The sequence below is a fragment of the Tachysurus fulvidraco genome, chromosome 1, assembly GCF_022655615.1.
Source record: "Tachysurus fulvidraco isolate hzauxx_2018 chromosome 1, HZAU_PFXX_2.0, whole genome shotgun sequence".
Classification (NCBI taxonomy): domain Eukaryota; kingdom Metazoa; phylum Chordata; class Actinopteri; order Siluriformes; family Bagridae; genus Tachysurus; species Tachysurus fulvidraco.
The window spans coordinates 16,106,197-16,129,284 of NC_062518.1; the positions used below are offsets into that span (position 1 = coordinate 16,106,197).

The 23,088-nt window shown below is 37.1% G+C and overlaps 2 protein-coding genes across 3 annotated transcripts in view; both read left to right on the forward strand.

Moving 5' to 3' along the window:
- LOC113634630 overlaps window positions 1-23,088 on the forward strand; it is a 121,769-nt gene that overhangs the window by 4,114 nt on the left and 94,567 nt on the right. The gene's annotated exons all lie outside the window — the stretch shown is intronic.
- The window catches only part of LOC113634632 (butyrophilin-like protein 10), a 34,425-nt gene continuing 24,486 nt past the window's right edge, over window positions 13,150-23,088 (forward strand). The window contains exons 1-2 of one of the 2 annotated variants that reach the window (XM_047811008.1): window positions 13,150-13,548; window positions 13,681-14,025. In XM_047811008.1, the coding sequence (XP_047666964.1) occupies window positions 13,524-13,548; window positions 13,681-14,025 (370 nt within the window). In that variant the 5' untranslated portion in view covers window positions 13,150-13,523. The remainder of the gene's footprint in view (window positions 13,549-13,680; window positions 14,026-23,088) is intronic. The other variant, XM_047810986.1, reaches the window with a different exon arrangement.

Sequence of the window (23,088 nt, forward strand, 5' to 3'; positions counted from 1 at the left end):
CTTGGGAGACCCTACCAGGGGCAGAAATCCCCAGCTCCTAGGATCATTCAGGCACGCAAACCCCTCCACCACAATAAGGTGGCGGTTCAAGGAGGGGTATAGTGATAAATCTGTTATAAATTCTATTTAAGGTCATGTTTCATATCTAAAACACTTCAATACGGATATGTTTTTTACCTATTTGTGTACGATTACAGTGATTCACAGAAGTATTTTCAGACTTATTACCAACCTCTAAATCTTATTGTATGGTCACATCCATTATTATCAATTCGGCGTTATATGTTTTAAAGGAAATGAATACAGTGTATTAGTGTGTGTGTCTGCGTTAGTGTACAGTGTGTGTTAGTGTGTACAGTGTGTGTTAGTTTACAGTGTGTATTAGTGTGTGTTAGTGTGTAGATTTTGAATGAAAGTAAACAGATTAAACAGATATTTCCTTTGACATTTCTATATTTGATATTTGATATTTTCACAGGTTGTTGAATAACCTTGAATTGATTTATATATAATAATGATCACATTGCTTCTCTAAATTGGTTACAAGAATAAATTTATTGTTTTATTTGTTGCTTGACTTCTTATTTTTACACTAAAAAATATTCTCCTCCTCCACAATTATTACTGTCACCAGTTATTAATGTCAAGAAGGACAAGGATCTATTTTAGTCTCGGCCACTTCATCATTTTTCTGCTCCTCCTCTAAAGACTTCTGGTCTTTACATCAGAAAGAGGTGAAAAAAGCTTGCGGTCAGAGCGAGTTTCACTGCAACTTCCCCACACTCCTGTAGCTGTAAATGAATCTGAAGCTCAATGACAATTTCCTCCTTGTGAACAGAGATCAAGTCTCATCATGAAGATCCTCCACATTCACTTCTGTAAGTTTATTTCCTTTAGTTAAATCACTGATCATATTTAATAATCGTGTTTCTGGATTAAACATTTCAGTATTTTTATTTCAGCAGCGAATCACAAGTCAGGGTTTTGTCATGTGTTTTTTTTGTTTCCTAGATCTACTTGTGTTCTGTGGAGCTGCTGAATGTTTCACAGAGAAGTCTGTAGATTTGGGACAAAATGTGACTCTAAAGTGTGAAGTGTCTGTAAATAATGTGTACTGGTTCCTGATGAAGGCGTCAGAACCTCCAGTGTTTATATTACGCTCGTTCAACAGTATTTCCCTGACACCACAATACAGTAACACATCCGTTAACAAGAGATTCTCACTGCAGTATAACAGCAGTTTATTTATACACAATATCAGTAGTAATGAATTAGGAGTCTATTGTTGTATTCAAGCAGGTTCACCTCCAAACATCAGCCGTGGAATCAGACTTTACATCCAGAGTCACTCAGCTGGTCAGTTTATTTATTATATTTACAGCAAATGTTTGTGTTAAATCAAAACTTATTTAATTCTCTTTTAACTGAGTGGTTTATTTAATAATGAAGTTCAGACTCTCTGATCTTTATCATTTTTCCAGAGGATCAGACATGTAAGACTGAAGTGTGTCAGAATCAGACACCTGATAAAGATGGAAAGATCAGACTCTGGAGAAATCTCTTCATCCTATCAGGACTTGTGATCGGTGTTGTGATGGTTGCAGTCACAGGTGAGTTTGAAATCATGTCCTCTGTCCAGTGTGTAGAACTGATGATATAATCTACACTGACTGAATCCAGCCCAGATGTGTACATTGTGTGTTAGTGTATTAATGTGTGTTATGTGTATAAAGTGTATGTTAGTGTGTTAGTGTCTGTTATTTGTGTACATTGTATGTTAGTGTATTAGTGAGTGTTATGTGTGTAAAGTGTATGTTAGTGTTTTATGTTACACAGTTTTGCTACACAGGGACACAAAGGAAGTTGTTATTAGTTTAATCTAATCCCTGTTTTTCTGTATAAATTTTGCTATTTTAAAATGTTCTTTGTTTTTTCTCTTAAATTCACAAATACATGTTTTTTTTACTTTCACATAAATACACACATGGACTCAGATTCTGTTTTGCAGTAAAATAACATTTTAAATGCATTTAAGAGACAAATCTACACACAGACCTCATGACCTTTGTACAGATATTCATCTGTAAGGAGTGTGTGTGTATAAAACACAGTGTAGTGACTCTTCTGTCTGCTGTTTGTGAACTGTGATAATCAACAAGTTTGATAAATATATTAATAAATAAAACAAATAATTAAAATAAATACATAAACGAGTTATTTTACCTGTTGAATATTTTTAATGTATTTCATGGAATACTTTTTCCTACAAAAAGAAACAATAAATATTTATTAGTTCATAATATTTTATAAATTCCAACCCCAGGCCACCTTTAAGTTTGTTTTCCTTTCGCTACCAAAAGACGGCGTGACACAGAGCTGTTTATTTACCGCTAAGCAGGACGCTGAACATAACGAACTGTGATTGGTTGGTTTATATCAGTCACACGTCCTCTTGGCCAATAAAAACTGCCGTGGTGTTCAAGAATTCTGCCATTGGTCTGACTAAATAACCTCGAAATAAATAAAAGACAAAAGAAAATGTAACGTGCAGATTTTTATTGTTTATTGTGAAACTTTTACACTTCAATGTAGGTATTAAAACGAGTTTTTACGTTATTTTACTATAAACAAAGAAATCGCGTTTGGATTAGAAACTTAATATTTTAATATCAACTAACATATACAATATTACTGCAGGGCGTGTCTGACTCCGCCCACTAACGTTAACGGAGTTACCTGAGTGGTTCGTTAGAATAATGTCACAATATTCTGGCTTAATGCATTAAATATACATGCTGTGTAAATGAGTTTCAGGTGTGTGTTTGACTGCCAGAACCATGAGAGGTCTAACCATCATCTATAGGTAAGAACAGGAGTGAAGGGGAAGAAGTGATACTATAAAAACCTTCTTATTGCATATATATTTATATAAATAATAAATCTGTGTATATAGTGTTCATGACTTTACACACAACGAGATACAGAACAATTACTCATTTAAATATTATTGTAATTAACAGAATATTCAGAGCTCATTAAGACTTTTCTTTCTTTTGTTATATTATAATCATGACTCAAACAATGTTGTAAATGATTCCTGAAGGTCCTCAAGGATGTCAAGTCAAGTCAAGTCACCTTTATTGTCACATCACCCCGGCACATGTGCCTTGGTGAATGAAATTCTTGGGAGCGAGCTCCAGAAATTGCAGAACCTTTTACATACAATAGTAGAAACATAAACAGAACAATTTACAGACAGGTTAGAAAAAATGTGCAAAATGCTCAGTACCATTGAAATGTGCAAATGTGGAAAATGTGGAAAGGATGCAATGTGCTCATACATAGTCAGTACACACAGTGTACTACTAGACATATATATATAACCATACATAAATGTATGTATAAGTATAAATATAAATAATATATATAAGTATTATATACATGTAATATATATGTAACATGTTAAGGTGCAACGGACTGTACAGATACAGAAATGTCCTGTGGTACTAATAGCTTATTGTCAGATAGATTGTTATTTTAAATTAAATGCAGTGTGTGTGTATAGTCCCGTGTGTATTGATGCAGTACGAATGCAGTGTGCGTGTGTGCAAGTGTGTATAGTCCGGTGTTGAACTGTTGAATATTGTGGAAGTATGCTGTATGCTGTGTTAGTTATGGCTGTTAATTAGTCTGATGGCCTGAGGGAAAAAGCTATCCCTCAGTCGGCTAGTGCGGGATCGGATGCTGCGGAGACGTCTTCCTGAGGGGAGCAGAGAGAGCAGTCTGTGGGACGGGTGGCTGGAGTCATTAGTGATCCTCCGAGCTTTCCTTATACACCGCCTGTTGTAGATGTCCTGGAGGGAGGGAAGCTCACCTCCAACAATGTGGCTGGCAGTTCGCACGACCCTTTTCAGAGCTTTACGGTTGCCAGTGGTGCTGTTTCCAAACCAGGCGGTGATGCAGCCCGTCAGGATGCTCTCTATAGTGCAGGTGTAGAATGTTCTGAGGATGCTGGGGCTCATTCCAAACTTCCTCATCCGTCTCAGGAAGAAGAGGCGTTGGTGTGCCTTCTTCAGCATTGTGTCGGTGTGTATGGACCAGGTGAGATCCTCACTGATGTTAACACCCAGAAACTTAAAGCTGCTCACATGCTCCACAGGTGTCTTGTTGATGGTGATGGGTCTGTGTTCTCTGCTCTGTCTCCTGAAATCAACCACCAGCTCCTTGGTCTTGTCAATGTTTAGTGAGAGGTGGTTCTCCTGACACCATTTAGTCAGGGTGCTCACCTCTTCTCTGTAGGACGTCTCATCGTTGTTGCTGATCAGGCCTATCACCGTTGTATCATCAGCGAATTTGACGATGACGTTGGAGCTGTGTGTGGCTGTACAGTCGTGTGTATACAGGGAATACAGGAGTGGGCTGAGGACACAGCCTTGAGGTGCACCGGTGTTGAGGATCAGCAGGGATGAAGTATTGCTGCCCATTCTCACCACCTGACTTCTGCCTGTCAGGAAGTCCAGAATCCAGTTGCACAGAGATCTGTTTAGTCCCAGAGTCTGGAGCTTCGCTACAAGTGTGGCAGGCACTATTGTGTTAAATGTTGAGCTGTAGTCCACAAACAGCATTCTCACATAGGTGTTCTTATTTTCCAGGTGGGAGAGAGCAGTGTGTAGGGTGAAAGCGATAGCATCGTCTGTGGAACGGTTACTGCGGTATGCAAACTGTAGCGGATCAAGTGAGGCAGGCAGCACAGAGCAGATGTATTCTCTGATGAGTCTCTCAAAGCACTTACTGAAGATGGGTGTGAGAGCAACTGGCCTCCAGTCATTTAGGCATGTGATTTTATTTTTCTTTGGTATGGGCACAATGGTGGATTTTTTGAAACATGATGGAACCACAGACAGACACAGGGAGAGGTTGAAAATGTCTGTGAACACACCGGCTAGTTGGGATGCGCATGCTCAGAGCACACATATCTAATGGCACCCCAGATGGGACTTCAAAGGGGCTAGCGTGACCTGTGTCTGGGACCAGGACCACTCTCTCTGAAGGGTCACAGAGGCCGGCCATAATATTAAGGTAAGCAGACGCCTGTTATATTCGAAGTCTGTGCGTAGTGAATCTGTGGCCTAAAAAGGGAGGGGTGGCCCTGGGAGACAGACAGCTGCCCTTGAATTCAAGAACTCTTAAGGGTGAAGTACAGTATAATAACTGGATGAAATAGGAAATAGATAAAGTTGTTTTGATTTGTGACTGTGTGAGTGGCGGGGTAAAATCTCATGAGCGGATTCTGTTGTGAGAGGCACACACACACTTAGACAGAGAGAGAGAGGTGTGTGTGTGTGTGTGTGTGTGTGTGTGTGTGTGTGTGTGTGTGTGTGTGTGTGTGTGTGTGTGTGTGTGTGTGTGTGTGTGTGTGTGTGTGTGTGTGTGTGACAGAAATAATCTCATGAGTGAGTTCTGTTGTGAGAGACACGCACACGGAGAAAGAGGGAGAGGTGTGTGTGTGACAGAACAAAAATCTCATGGGTGAATTCTGTCGTGAGAGACACACACACGGAGAGAGCGAGCGAGAGACAGAGGGGGGGGGTGACAGAAAAAAACTCATGAGTGAATTCTGGTGTATAAATTTTTTACTTATTTATATTTTTGGTATTAAGGATTGAAAATTCCTGTGGCGTACCGCCAGTGTGTATATAATGTCTGTATGTCTGGGAGTCCCCTTCCTCCCATTGGGCATTAGCTTTCTCCACCTCCCTGTCCCAGTACAGGCGTCGGTATTCATCATCTTCCAGCTTATGTCCATGCTGTAATTCTACAACTTTGGGCCAAAATGCCATCAGGACCCGCAGCCTTGCGGATGTTTACCCGTCGGAAGGATCGGGTTACATCCGCGACAGAGACGGAGAGCGCACTCACATCTTCTGCAGCAGCCGCGGGTGTGGTGGGCGGGGTTGTGAGGCTCGAAACGAGCATAAAAGTTATTTAGCTCATCCGGTAGAGAGGCGGCAATGTTCACAGTCGCTGGTTTGTTCCCTGTATGTAGTCAGCTCGTAATGATTATTACTTTTTGCTGTATTGTAACAACAGATTTGAGTATCAGTGTGTTAAGAGAATTTCTGAGAGATCACACACACATATGAAGGAAACGTACACTAACATATTCTATAAAATCATGATCTATTTTTTAGTCAGAGCAAACCTCTTAGAAAGTCACAATGAAAACTGATCTTAATGACAGTAAAGATAATTCAGGATTGATGTCTTTCCTCTCGTTCTTAATGAAATATTTAGAACAGTATTTATCCTGCTTGTTACATCTGAATCGTGGCTTCAGTAAATCACATTTCAGTAGGAAGACCTGATTAAATCCTGTCCAAATTCATCATCGGCGTGTTCTAATGTCGAACAAAGTTGCTTTGTCAGTTGTTCATTTATCATAATTATAAGAAAATAAATAATAATTATACGCTTTTGTTTTTCCAGTGTTTTTTCTGTAACGTGTATTTGGCCATCAGCTTCCTCGATACGTGTCACATCTGACAGCATTGAATTTTCCACATGGCTCAAGGAGGCATCAGTATCACAGTTTATTTGCAGAAGGTTTAGATATATTAAACATTCCGATTCCTTAATGTTAACAGTGTGTGTTAAGGGTTTTTGTGTTTATTGTGCAAGGTAAGCTGCTGTCTTGATCCTGGTCATGTGACCTCCTCTTCAACAAGTGACATCTTGTTAGAAATTCGCAATTGTTCTCTATATACATTTAGCTCTTGAAGCTACTGACAGGTTTGTTTAGATTGGGCCGAGTTGTGGTGTATCTCACATGACTATTGACTGTTGTGTAAATACACCAAGATACTGACCCAAATTTCATTAAGACCTTATTTATTATCTTGAATAAGCTCAAATTGTATTTTATAAACAGGAGATTTGTATAGACAGGAACCTTCGGTTCAGACACTACAGTTTGTTGTCCATAAGATAAATAAATCCTTCTATACCTCTTTTCCTTTTCCACAGATGTGTATTGTTCATCATGGTCCATCTGCTGATACACAATGGTGAGAGATTAACACACCTCTGAAAAACTGTCTGACTTCATTGATGATACACAATCCAGCAGGAAGTGGAGGGAACTGGTTACTAGTAGATTTCACCTGCATTTGATTTCTTGTGTATTTGTGTTGTACTTTCAGTGTTGGTGCAGAGCATTGAGACTCGTGAAGCCTTCGTAGGTGATACAGTCATCTTACCATGTTTCATTGACCGCACTCTAGCGGGTGAGGATGTGTTTTGGCGAACTGATAAAAGAAAAGTTTTGGTTGATATCATCAGGAGTAAAGCAGATTTTTCTGATCAGAGCCCAGAATACTGAGGCAGAGTTCAAACCTTTCAAACTGAGATTGCAAAAGGAAACTTCTCCATCAAGCTGAGTAATGTGAAGCTCTCTGACTCGGGAACTTACACCTGTTACCACCCTCAATCCAAGGTTAGTATCATCTTTTAAAAAGCACACAGACATGTAAAGTGTTATGATTCTTAATGATTATGTTAATTTAACCAGACCTTTTAATGTTAATGATTATTATGATGAATTCTGAAACTGTGGTCAGTGTGAATTGGTTTGAGGAATTCATTCCATGTCCAGTAAACACACAGTGTACAATTTTATGTGCCTTGAAATGAATTTGAAATTTGTTTGTACATGACATGTCGTAACTCATATCAGAGGTATGTGGCCAGACCAGATTTCAAATCCTGCTCTCACATAACTTTCTTGAGTTACACCTTGTTTTGCAGTACATAAGCACAGCGAAACACATCAAATTAACTATCCTAATAAAGTACACTCTGAAATATACAAAATCATTTAGTGTAATCAGTCAACTCAGTGACATCTGAAAAAAACACACATATAACATGCTAATCTCATTAAAAGATTAGCCAACATTTAATAACTACATGTTCCACAACAAAGATGTATATTATACCATTTGCCTGGTTATCAGTTACAGAATAAATAAATGACCTGTTTAGTTAAAGTCACGGCTCCTATAACTGCTTTAAATAAGACTCTCTTACTTAAATGTTTGACTTGTCGTCTCTTGCCCTTGTCTCAGTGCCACATTCCCTCCAGTCTATAGTATTGTGTGCTGTGTTTCGTGTGTATACAATTCTCCTGTTAATCCTTGTTCATGTTCAGGATCACTGTTTTATAAATGTTTTTCCCAACAGGTTTAATAACCCAGTCTCTGACACTGCAATGTCAATACCCAAGTATGTTAATAAAACCTTATTAACGAGTAAAGGTATATCTTATCTTATGTTATCTTATCTTATCTCATCTCATCTTTACTCACTTCTGCTTTTCTCTTTCACTTACACATACAGAAGCAGGAAAAAAAGCTCTCCAAGAAATGGTGACGTCACAATAAGAGCAAGCAGCATGTTCCTGCTGGGGTTCAGTCTGCTGTACAGTTTGGACTTTTGAAGAAAACATGAAGCTCAACATGTATGTACAGTATCTCACAGAAGTCAGTACAACACTCAGATTTTTGTAAAATTATTATATTGGTCTTGGTCTCCATGCTGCAGCTCAGTTTCAGGGTCTTGGCAATATTCTTATAGCCTACGCCATCTTTATGTAGAGCAACAATTCTTTTTTTTCAGATTCTCAGAGAGATCTTTGAAATGAGGTGCCATGTTGAACAAGCTGAACACTCACTACTTTACATTGTGGCACAGTGTCATTTCTTCAGTGTTGTCACATGAGGTGTATTCACTTCTGTCAGATACTGTAAGTGCTGTGACAGAAAAACAGGAGGTTATGATGCAAAACCTCATACAAACCATAACAGCTTTCACATTACCAACAATCTGGGAAAGAAAATAAAACTAATTTCATGGAAAATAATATTTGACACTAGATTTATGGGGGTTTTTTTGCATTTGTTCACAAAATGCTGTAAATTTACAAAAATTTAAAAAAAACTGTTATTTTAAAACTTTATGCTAATAACGAAGTCAATTTATTTTTCACATAAAAAATAATGAATTTAAATATTTTTATATTTTTCACAGAAAATGTATAATATTTTATACAGTATTTCTTCTGTTTTCTGAAATACAATGTATGTGAATTGACACTAATTCTATGTATGTAAACATACAGCTCATTACATAAAGCATTTTGACTGAGATTATGTAATCCAGCAAAATGGATTGTTTATTAAACCATCCATTTTGCTGGATTACATAATCTCAGTGTGGGTAAATAAACCAAACTCTGTTTTCCGAGTAAACTTTCTTTCTTTTTGTTTTTTTTTGCTTACATACTTTAATAATGTTCACTTAAGCTATTTTAAGTGTTGTGAGCATATACTATAGAGAATATGTTAGAAACAGGGCTGAAGTGAAATTAATTTACTGCATTATAAGTCGGTATTTGACGTTTTTTCAAGAACTCAGATTTCAAATTTAAAGTCTGCAATCAAAAGTATATAAAATACCTGCAAATGGAGTTACAGGGGTGTTTGTGTGCCACATAAAAACATTATGAACCCTGTACAGATCCAGTTACCTGCGTTTTGAACGTCTGATGCGCCTTTCATTCTGCTGCACTGTGCTGCCCCCTGCTGTGCACTTACGGTATGATCAAAAACATACAAAAAAATGACATTTGAAATAAGAAAAAATATATAGTTTATATATAGTTAGTTTTTAGTAATATACAGTTAGTTTTTTTAATCTTTTTAAAATTGTGTTACATATGTTCAAAGTTTAATTAAATGTGCTTATATGTTATTTATATTTATTAAAGCGTATAAACTGGAAAGGCACAATCCCATGTCATAAAGCGTTGCCGCCACTAGGGGAGCTGTTTTGCGCTTTAACATGCTTTTCCCCTCCGTGTGTTTTTGCAGTGTTTATCCAGTGATAAATATAGTGATAAATCTGTTATAAATTCTGTTTCAGGTCATGTTTGATATAAAAGTGTATTAGTGTGTGTTAGTGTGTACAGTGTGTGTTAAAGTGTATTAGTGTGTGATAGCGTGTAGATTTTGAATGAAAGTTAACAGATTTAACAGATATTTCCTTTGACATTTCTATGGAAACTTTCTATGATATTTTCACAGGTTGAATAACTTTGAACATATTTACATACAATAAGGATCACATTTCTTCTCTAATTTCATCTAAATTGTTTGCAAGAATAAATGTATTGTTTGATTTGTTGCTTGACTTATTTTTACACTAAAAGTTTTCCTCCTCCATGAAACACATTTTATCTCAGGTTTAAATCAACACCAATCTTCTGCACCTTCATCTAAAAACTATGTAGAAACACATGAGATGTGGCGAGTGGCCAGTTATTAATGTCAAGAAGGACAAGGATCTACGTTTCTCTAGGCCACTTCACAGACAGATCATTTTTCTGCTCCTCCTCTAAAGACTTCTGGTCTTTAAATATAAGGATGAAAAAAGCTTGCGGTCAGAGCGAGATGCACTGCCACTTCCCCTCACTCCTGTAGCTGTAAATGAATCTGAAGCTCACTGATCATTTTCTCCTTGTGAACAGAGATCAAGTGTCAGCATGAGGATCCTCCACATTCACTTCTGTATGTTTATTTCCTTTAGTTAAATCACTGATCATATTTAATGAACTTATTTCAGGATAAAAACATTTCTGTATTTTTATTTAATTTGAGCAGCGAATCACAAGTCAGGGTTTTGTCATGTTTTTTTTTGTTGTTGTTGTTTTCTAGATCTACTTGTGTTCTGTGGAGCTGCTGAATGTTTCACAGAGAAGTCTGTAGATTTGGGACAAAATGTGATTCTAAAGTGTGAAGTGTCTGTAAATAATGTGTACTGGTTCCTGATGAAGGTGTCAGAACCTCCAGTGTTTATATTACGCTCTTTCAATTTCCCTGACACCACAATACAGTAACACAACCGTTAACAAGAGATTCTCACTGCAGTATAACTGCAGTTTATTTATACACAATATCAGTACTAATGAATTAGGAGTCGATTGTTGTATTCAAGCAGGTTCATCTCCAAACATCAGCCGTGGAATCAGACTTTACATCCAGAGTCACTCAGCTGGTCAGTTTATTTATTATATTTACAGCAAATGTTTGTGTTAAATCAAAACTTATTTAAATTCTCTTTTAACTGAGTGGTTTATTTAATAATGAAGTTCAGACTCTCTGATCTTTATCATTTTTTCCAGAGGATCAGACTGAAGTGTGTCAGAATCAGACACCTGATAAAGATGGAAAGATCAGACTCTGGAGAAATCTCTTCATCCTATCAGGACTTGTGATCAGTGTTGTGATGGTTGCAGTCACAGGTGAGTTTGAAATCATGTCCTCTGTCCAGTGTGTAGAACTGATGTTATAATTTACACTGACTGAATCCAGCCCAGATGTGTACATTGTGTGTTAGTGTATTAATGTGTGTTATGTGTATAAAGTGTATGTTAGTGTGTTAGTGTCGGTTATTTGTGTACGTTGTATGTTAGTGTATTAGTGTGTGTTATGTGTGTAAAGTGTATGTTAGTGTTTTATGTTACACAGTTTTGCTACACAGGGACACAAAGGAAGTTGTTATTAGTTTAATCTAATCCCTGTTTTTCTGTATAAATTTTGCTATTTTAAAATGTTCTTTGTTTTTTCTCTTAAATTCACAAATACATGTTTTTTTACTTTCACATAAATACACACATGGACTCAGATTCTTTTTTGTAGTAAAATAACATTTTAAATGCATTTAAGAGACAAATCTACACACAGACCTCATGACCTTTGTACAGATATTCATCTGTAAGGAGTGTGTGTGTATAAAACACAGTGTAGTGACTCTTCTGTCTGCTGTTTGTGGACTGTGATAATCAACAAGTTTGATAAATATATTAATAAATAAAACAAATAATTAAAATAAATACATAAACGAGTTATTTTACCTGTTGAATATTTTTAATGTATTTCATGGAATACTTTTCCCTACAAAAAGAAACAATAAATATTTATTAGTTCATAATATTTTATAAATTCCAACCCCAGGCCACCTTTAAGTTTGTTTTCCTTTCGCTACCAAAAGAGGGCGTGACACAGAGCTGTTTATTTACCGCTAAGCATGTTCTTTGTTTTTTCTCTTAAATTCACAAATACACATTTTTTTACTTTCACATAAATACACACATGGACTCAGATTCTGTTTTGCAGTAAAATAACATTTTAAATGCATTTAACAGACAAATCTACACACAGACCTCATGACCTTTGTTCCCTTTTACAGAGCTGGTCGTCAAATGCAAGCTATGACAACAGCTACACACACACACACACACACACACACACACACACACACACACACACACACACACACTCAAACACACAAACACACACACACATTAGTCAATGCTTTTTTTATAAGCCACACTGCGGTTCTACTTTGCAGCCTAACACATCTCTCTCTCTCTCTCTCTCTCTCTCTCTCTCTCTCTCTCTCTCTCTCTCACACTCTCTCTCTCTCATACACACACACACACACAAATACACAAACACACACTCAAACACACATACAAGCACACATATACACACAAACACACACACACTAGTCAATGCTTTTTTTATAAGCCACACTGCGGTTCTACTTTGCAGCCTAACACATCTCTCACATCTCTCTCACATCTCTCTTACATCTCTCACACACACACACACACACACACACACACACACACACACACACACACACACACACACACACACACACACACACACACACACACACACACACCTGATGTGTGCAGCTCCATCTTCCTTATATAATAATGACATGCCCCCCCCACCGAGGATTGTCCCCCCGAAAAAAAATATTTAAAAAATATCGCACTCTCTATTGTGAAAAATATATGTATGTATACCTAAATAATTGTGTAAGTAGAAGAAGAAGAAAAAGCAAAAAAATGCATTTAGAAACAGTTCGTGACCCGAGAAGTTCGGATAAGCGGTAGAAAATGAATGAATGAATGAATGAATGAGTTCCCCCTCCCTTTCCTCACAGTGGTTTGACCCACTGCCTGCTTTCCCAGGTTCTTTCCCATTTCTTCTCTAATTTCTTCTCTAATTTTAAATTAAGAATAAATGTCTTGTTTTATTTGTTGCTTGACTTCTTATTTTTACACTAAAAGTTTTCCTCATCCATTGAACACATTTTATCTCAGGTTTAAATCAACACCAATCTGCTGCACCTTCATCTAAAAACTATGTAGAAACACATGAGATGTGGCAAGTGGCCAGTTATTAATGTCAAGAAGGACAAGGATCTACGTTTCTCTCGGCCTTCACAGACAGATCATTTTTCTGCTCCTCCTCTAAACACTTCTGGTCTTTACATCAGAAAAAAGCTTGCGGTCAGAGTGAGATGCACTGCCACTTCCCCTCACTCCTGTAGCTGTAAATGAATCTGAAGCTCACTTACAATTTTCTCCTTGTAAACAGAGATCAAGTGTCAGCATGAGGATCCTCCACATTCCCTTCTGTAAGTTTATTTCCTTTAGTTAAATCACTGATCATATTTAATGACCGTGTTTCTGGATTAACACTTTTTTGTATTTTTATTTGAGCAGTGAATCACAAGTCAGGGTTTTGTCATGTTTTTTTTGTTTCCTAGATCTGTTTGTGTTCTGTGGAGCTGCTGAATGTTTCACAGAGAAGTCTGTAGATTTGGGACAAAATGTGACTCTAAAGTGTGAAGTGTCTGTAAATAATGTGTACTGGTTCCTGATGAAGGCGTCAGAACCTCCAGTGTTTATATTACGCTCGTTCAACAGTATTTCCCTGACACCACAATACAGTAACACATCCGTTAACAAGAGATTCTCACTGCAGTATAACAGCAGTTTATTTATACACAATATCAGTAGTATTGAATTAGGAGTCTATTGTTGTATTCAAGCAGGTTCACCTCCAAACATCAGCCGTGGAATCAGACTTTACATCCAGAGTCACTCAGCTGGTCAGTTTATTTATTATATTTACAGCAAATGTTTGTGTTAAATCAAAACTTATTTAAATTCTCTTTTAACTGAGTGGTTTATTTAATAAGGATGTTCAGACTCTCTGATCTTTATCATTTTTCCAGAGAATCAGACATGTAAGACTGAAGTGTGTCAGAATCAGACTCCTGATAAAGATGGAAAGATCAGACTCTGGAGAAATCTCTTCATCCTATCAGGACTTGTGATCGGTGTTGTGATGGTTGCAGTCACAGGTGAGTTTGAAATCATTTCCTCTGTCCAGTGTGTAGAACTGATGATATAATCTACACTGACTGAATCCAGCCCAGGTGTGTACATTGTGTGTTAGTGTATTAGTGTGTGTTATGTGTTAGTGTATTAATGTGTGTTATTTGTGTACATTGTGTGTTAGTGTATTAGTGTGTGTTATGTGTGTACAGTGTGTATTATGTGTTAGTGTGTCATTTACACAGATTTGTTACACAGGAACACAAAGCAAGTTGTTATTAGTTGAAACTAATCCCTGGATTTCTGTATAAATGTTGCTATTTTAAAATGTTCTTTGTTTTTTCTCTTAAATTCACAAATACACGTTTTCTTCTTTCACATAAATACACACATGGACTCAGATTCTGTTTTGCAGTAAAATAACATTTTAAATGCATTTAACAGACAAATCTACACACAGACCTCATGACTTTTGTTCCCTTTTACAGAGCTGGTCATCAATTGCAAGTAATGACAGCAGCTACACTGTGGTGGGGTTTATTCCATTTCATTCCATTACACGCATACACACACAAATACACACACACAAATACACACACATACACGCACACATACACACACATACACACACAAACACACACACATATTGGTCAATGCTTTTTTTTAAGCCACACTGCGGTTCTACTTTGCAGCCTAACACATCTCTCTCTCTCTTTCTCTCTCTCTCTCTCTCTCTCTCTCTCTCTCTCTCTCTCTTTCTCTCTCTCTCTCTCACAAACACACACACACCACTGATGTGTGCAGCTCCATCTTCTGCTTCTTGTTCTCTGAGACTGATCTTCTGCAGTCATTTTCTCACCAGTTTTCTGTACATTAAAATTGTTTTAGGACTAAGGACTACTTTTAAACCTGGACCTGTGTCACCGTGTCTTATTATATTCACCTGTAAGGAGTGTGTGTATAAAAAACAGTGTGGTGACTCATCTGTCTGCTGTTTGTGGACTGTGATAATAAATAAGTTTTTTTAAAGACTGAGTCTCTGTTATTCCACTAGGGGGCAAAATGGAGCAATAATCTCAGGGCTATAAACTCAGCTACTGACAGAACATGCAGATGATATATGGTAATGACTATGATAAAAAAAACAGTTCGTGACAAAAACAGAGAGGACCATTCTGTAGAAGATGATAAATCATGACTTGAATGAGATCCTGCACTAAGATTTGTAATAATTACAGCAATTTCTAACTGATTAATCAAAAGCTTTAACCTCAAACATGAAGCCAAAGATATACAAAGATCATAACATTTGTATTGTGGCTGTATTTTTAACACAGAAGGTCAGATTCTGGATTCTGGTCAGAAGGTGATCATTAATTTTCTATAACAGCAGCTTTAACAGTAGTGCAGGTGTTAATGTACATGTGTTAAAACTTTACACTTCACAGGGACTTGTACAGCAGATACACCATAGAATTTATAGATAATAATAAGCAGATTTGAAAATAAACAAACAAACAAACAAATAAATAAAAACAAAAACGACTTGTTTCACTTGTTAAGTATTTTTTAATGTCTTTAATAGAATACTTTTCACTACAAAAAGAAACAATAAATATTTATCAGTTAATAATATTTTATAAATTCCAACCCCAGTCCAACTTTAAGATTGTTTACTATTCGCCACCAAAAGAGGGCGTGACACAGAGCCGTTCATTTAACGCTAAGAACTGTGATTGGTTAGTCACACGACCTATTGGCTAATAAAAGCTGCCGCATTGTTCAAAACTTCTGAAGGATGCCTCGGAAACGCCCCGCCCAGGTTGACGAGAGGCGGAGGGCGACAGCTGGATTGTGACTGGAGCGCTGATGGTAGGAAGTAGCGTAGTATCCGGAAGCGATCCGGAAATGGAGGAAGAATTGGCTGATGAGGATAGTGGAGGTAATGAATGGAAATTGATAGAAACTCGGAAAAGAAAGAAAAATTGGGGACAAATCTCAGAAACGGAAAGTGAAAAGGGAAATCGCCAGACAAGAAGGAGGAAAGAGGAGTATAAAGTTTTGCTGAAGTTTGCTACCGAGTCCGTAAATGTCATAAACCCATTGAAATTAACAAAAGCACTTAAAGAAAAATTAGGAACAGTTGAAAGTATAAAGACATTGAGGGATGGCAAACTGATTTTGTTCTGTACAGATGATAGACAACATAAAATGGCCCTGGGACTAAAATCACTCCTTGGACACAAAGTAGTATGCTCAATCCCAGAAGAGAAGACTTGGGTTAGAGGTGTAATAACAGGGATCCCAACTGATGTTTCAGCTGAGAAAATCTTAAGAAATATATCTGGGGCAACAGTAAAGGATGTCAGGCGGCTCAAGTGCCTTAGAAATAATGAGAAGACTGACAGCCTCTCAGTAATGTTAAACTTTGATGAGAACAAACTGCCTGAGAGAGTATATTTAGGCTTTATGAGCTACAATGTCAGGCCATATGTTCCCCCGCCACTAAGATGTTACAAATGCCAAAAATTTGGCCACGTAGTGGCAGTTTGTAAAGGAAAACAGAGATGTGCACGGTGTGGAGGTGAGCATGAATATGGTAAATGTGGGCAAGGTGTTAAACCAAAATGCTGTAATTGTGGAGGAGAGCTCAGTGCAGGATACGGAGGTTGTTCAGTAAGGAAGAATGCAGTGAAAATACAAAATATCAGAGTGGCAGAAGGAATATCATATGCTGAGGCTATAAAGAAAGTAAAACAAGCACCCAAAGTAATTGAAACAAGGACAACAGTACCACAACAAAAGGCAGTGGTGAAAGAGCAAAGTAAAGAGAGTGAAGTGATTGTTGATAAAGTCTCATTCGTAGCATTCATAGCAGAAGTGGTGAATTGTTCCGCCCAAACTGAAAGCAGGACAGAGAGAATTAAAATCATTATTAGAGCGGCAGAAAAGTACTTGGAGTTAGAAGAAGTTACAGTAGATATGATAAATGAAAAGCTTAAGTCACAAACAGTAATCAGTCCGACAGAAAACAGTCAAACATGTGGTGGTACATAATGGTGTTAACAATAATGCAATGGAATGCAAGAAGTTTAATTGCCAATGGTCAAGAATTCAAAAAATTTATCGCAAATCAAGAAAATAGTCCGGACATTATATGTGTTCAAGAAACGTGGCTGAAACCTCAATTACATTTTTTAATTCACGGTTACATTTCAATCAGAAAAGATAGAAACGAAGGAAATGGTGGTGGGGTAGCAACATTTATTAAACAAGATATTGGGTATAGAAAAGTTGAGGTAAATGGGGAGCAAGAGGTTGTAGTGGTGGAAATATGGGAAGGTGTATATAGTATTAGAATAATTAACTTTTAGCAAAATAGCAAAGCCAGGCAAAGAGCATACTCAACCAAATAATTACAGGCCCATTGCATTAACTTCAAACCTTTGCAAACTAATGGAACGTATGGTAATGAGCAGATTGGTGTATATCATCGAGAAGAATAACATTTTATCACCATATCAAAGTGGTTTTCGGAAAGGGCGAAACACTATGGACTCTGTGCTGTGTTTGGAAGCTGAAATAAGAAAGGCACAAGTAAACAAAGAAGTGTTAATAGGAGTATTCTTTGATGTTGAAAAAGCTTATGACATGATGTGGAAGGAGGGACTATTAATAAAATTAGAAAAAATGAAAATACAAGGTAGAATGTATAATTGGATCAAGAACTTCCTGTTTGGAAGAACTATACAAGTTAGGGTGGGGTCTGAATTGTCTCAGATATATCAAATAGAGAATGGAACACCTCAAGGAAGTGTTAGCAGTCCCATTCTGTTTAATCTAATGATTAATGATATCTTTAATCAGATAGACACGGGGATAGGAAGATCTCTGTATGCAGATGACGGCGCACTGTGGAAAAGGGGCCGCAATGTGGGGCATGTGGAAAAGTGTATGCAGAATGCTGTTAAGAAAGTAGAAAATTGGGCTAATGAATGGGGTTTCCGTTTCTCTGTAGCAAAAACTCAGGTGATCTGTTTTACAAAAAGGAATATCAATCCAATAATGAATATTAAAATGTATGACCAGCAATTGGAGCAGGTGTCAGTAATTAGATTTCTGGGAATGTGGATGGACTCAAAATTGAATTTTAGAGCTCATATTCAGAAAATGATAGACAAAGGTAAAAAGGCGATAAATGTAATGAGGTGTTTATCAGGAGTTGAATGGGGGGCATGTCGTCAGTCTCTTAAAATGATTTACTGTGCACTGATAAGAGCAGCTATTGACTATGGCAGTATGGTGTATAGTTCTGCATCTAAAACTCACCTGTTAAAGATTGAGGCAATCCAATCACAAGCTAAGTCATATTTCAGCATATTACAAATATACACAGATGGCTCCAAAGATCCTGAATCTGGAAGAACAGCATCAGCAGTATATATTCCCCAATTCAAAGTCAAAATATACAAACGCATTTCAGACCACGTATCGGTTTTTACTGCAGAGATAACAGCAATATTTCTAGCACTCCAGTGGATAGAAGAAGTACAGCCAACAAAAACAGTCATTTGTACAGATTCCCTTTCAGTTTTGAATAGCTTGCTAAGTGGAACATCAACAGCCAGACAAGATATGATCATTGAAGTGATGCAGAGTCTATTTAGAATAAGACAGTATGGAATTATGGTAAAATTCCTGTGGATACCATCACATATGGGTGTGGAAGGAAATGAGGAGGTAGACCATCTGGCTAAACAGGCCTTAAAGCATGCAGAAATTGACATTAAAGTATCAATGAGTAAAACAGAGGTAAAAGGGATAATTGCAAAAGGAACAAGAAAGAAATGGCAGAAGGAGTGGGATAGTGGAACAAAAGGTAGACACTTTCATCATGTTCAAGAGAACGTAGGGCTAGAAAGAAGAAAGTTTGGCAACAGGAAAGAAGATGTTTTAATGTCAAGACTGCGTCTCGGACATTGTGCATTAAATCAGGGTCTATATAAAATGGGTAAACATGAAAATGGAAATTGTGATAAGTGTGGTCAAGCAGAAACAGTAGAGCATGTACTTATAGAGTGTGATGCATATGCAGGAGCAAGAAATAAATTAATTCAAGCACTACGATCGTTTGGTATAAATGATTTCTCCCTTCGGGTTCTATTAGGAAACGAATCAAAACAGTTTAGGATATTCCAGGAATTAGTTGTTTTCTTAAAACAAACAAAACTGATCAATAGAATTTAACATACAGTTGTATTAATAATTTTTATTTTATTTATTTATTTATTTATCTATCTTCCAAACCATTATGCGCTCCACACTCCAGTCCAGTAGGTGGCGGTAAATGCACCTAAAGTTGGTTTGCCATCCGCCAATAAAAAATCAGAAGAAGAAGAAGAAGAAGAAGAAGAACACTTCTACCATTGGTCTGAAGGCGTGCCGTTGGAGAGACTAAATAACCAACTGACGAAAAGGTGCCACTTTCAAAAAGAAGAGTTTCACTTTTGGACGACTAGTGAGGATTTTGCGGATGATAAACCATGAGAGGTCTAACCAGCATCTATAGGTAAGAACAGGAGTGAAAGGGGAAGAAGTGAAACTATTAAAAACCTTCTTATAGCATATATATTAATATAAATAATAAATCTGTGTATATAGTGTTCATGACTTTATACACACCGAGATACAGAACAATTACTTATTTAAATATTATTGTAATTAATAGAATATTCAGAGATAATGATTCCCGTAGGTCCACAAGGATGTAGTCAGCTCGTAATGATTATTACCTTTTGCCGTATTGTAACAACAGATTTGAATATCAGTGTGTTATTTTATCTATTTATATAGGGTTATCTGTATAATAATCACTAGGCAATTTGGCTGGTTATTTTTCATAAATTATCTTCACTCATTTATTTCTTGGGGATGTAAATGTAAGCCAAATCTGTCTTCAGCAAGCAAATCAGTTTCTTAAAATATTGATGGAAACTTTTAGAAAAACACCCTACTCATTTTATATGTCATTTTCACCCACAGACACTGGTGCTTTCCCCTGTGCATTGCACTTCTTATAAATGATGGTAAGTACCAGTGATTTTACTAAGAAGCTGTTTGTTATGGTCTGACCTTTTGTGTGTGACTAGAAGTTGTTTGTGACAAGAAATTGTAAAATACCAGAGTTTTGGAATGAGCTGGAGACGAGTTGGTGAGACTCAGGCTCATAAACGACTTGGGCAGACCTAAGATAATCAATCGGGCATTGTAATGTAGCCAATGATGGATGATGTTTAGCTTTCTTCAGTTTCTGTGTTTGAATAATGCTTATAAAATCTTCTCTCATGCTACATGAGGAGAATTTGGTCCTGCTGCACAAAGGCACAAATAAATTGTGAACCTTTTTACCGTTGCCCATACCTAATGAGTGTACCAAATTTCCACAACATACCTGAGACCTAACTAGGTCAGGTGGGGTTTTGATCAACAAAACTTTATTTACTTCATTAAATCTTATCAGATAATTTCTTTGTCAAGACACGTGTTAGGCAAATGAATGATATACTCACAACTGGTCCATGATCATCATCATAAAAAGGTGGCAAGTCTCTCAGTCACGCACAGCAGTTCTCTCGAATGTGCTCTGAACGTAAATGCATCACCAGCATTGTGCGTCTTGTGGGGTCCCACCCACAAAAAAAAAAAAAAAAAATATAATATTTTTTTTTGTTTTTGTTTGTTTTCAGCCTTGGTGCAGTGCATCCATATAGTTCATGCTGTTGCAGGACAAACCGTCATCTTGCCATGTTATACACAGGCTACATCTAACGCCTATTGGCGATACAATGACAGCCGGACGGTTTGTGACATCATCGAAGGCGAAGTGTATTTTGATGAGCAGCACTCCTTGTACAAGGGCAAAGTTGATTATTTTCCAGAAGAGTTACTAATAGGAAATTTCTCAATTAAACTGTTGGATGTTAACTCGGCCCATCAAGGAACATACACCTGCAATTTCCCTAACACACTTATTCCAGAGACAACATACCTCACCGTTGAAGGTTTGTACAGGCATTCATATGGTTATAGATCACATACACAATCGACATCATTATGAGGAACACCTGTACTGTAAAAAGACCAGAAGAGTTTGTTGCTGCTGGATGTCACAAGACAAGATTGATAAGATCATTGTACATGTGTTCTTAATAATGTGATCTGTATATAAATGTACATACTAATAATTACTTTATTGGCTGATCTTTCAAAATAATTTAATTGGCTGTGTTAATTATTTAATTAGTGGGCATGGTGGCTTAGTGGTTAGCACGTTCGCCTCACACCTCCAGGGTTGAGGGTTCGATTCCTGCCTCCGCCTTGTGTGTGTGGAGTTTGCATGTTCTCCCCGTGCCTCGGGGGTTTCCTCCGGGTACTCCGGTTTCCTCCCCCGGTCCAAAGACATGCATGGTAGGTTGACTGGCATCTCTGGAAAATTGTCTGTAGTGTGTGAGTGAATGAGTGTGTGTGTGTGCCCTGTGATGGGTTGGCACTCCGTCCAGGGTGTATCCTGCCTCGATGCCCGATGACGCCTGAGTTAGGCACTGGCTCCCCGTGACCCGAGAAGTTCGGATAAGCGGTAGAAAATGAATGAATGAATGATTTAATTCATTTGCTACCTAAAACAGTAATGGTGATAGCATTGTAGGAGTAACAATGAGTCAAGTAATCTTCATATAAGCTCCTCATTACACATTCCTGTAAACCACTGTGAATAACTGTGACACAAATGCATGACAAGTAAATGCAACATTATTTCTCAACAGAAGTCAGACCAAGACCAAGAGTGCAGAAACTGACTTTATACAGCGGAGACACCAGGCTACATGCCCACCTTTTCTTGCTTTTCTCTGGGGTTCTGTTGGGACTTTACTCCTCCTCTGACATTCTGTCGGTTTAAGTAGCCGTATTTTCCTTGGCTCTCAAGGATGCAGTTAACACTAAATGAATTTTTACAATAAATATTTATTCTTGTATGAAGTCGTCTTATTTATTCTGAAACGTAAGTGCTTTGGTCATCCAAAAATATTTACAACACACCTGTGATCAAACTGCAGCCTTTTAAGATAATAAAAAAAAGTCAACCAAGAAAAGCTGTGTAAGATTTAATATGATGGAACAATTTAAATGAAAAAAAAAATAAAATTTAAATATTGAAATAGAATTCTTAATGGATATAATTCACTTTTTACATTAACAGGGTTAATTTATAAATTCATATCCAGTACACATTCTTACATCATTACAGTCAGTAAACCTCAGTAACATTCTAGATTTATTAGCACACAATTTTTTTTAAAAATATGAAATACCATAGTGTACAAGCACATAAAATACCATGTGAACAGTTTATGATCATTTTGAAAAATTTGTATAAATCAAAACACTTTTGAAGATTTCCATAATTTTCATGGTTATCCAATATAAGTTATAGATAATCGTGATAGTTATAGCTTTCAGCGATTATAAGGGATTTCTATTCATATTGATGAGAAGGGAATAGACGTGGGATGAGTTGAAAGTGCGCAAGGGTGCAAAATGGGCGTTTTGTACAAATATACATCAAAACAATTTTCTCTACATAAAATTCCGACTATGCCACATCTGGGAATTTCACCAAGGGGAATATTAACAATACCAAAATGTTGGCATTAGGTCACAGGTTAATTTCTATTATAAAAAAAAAATGCCAGGCAAGTACAGTATGTGAATATAGCTTCAAAATACAAAACTCTATTTATACACATCATGTCATCTAATAAAAACCATATTAGAAC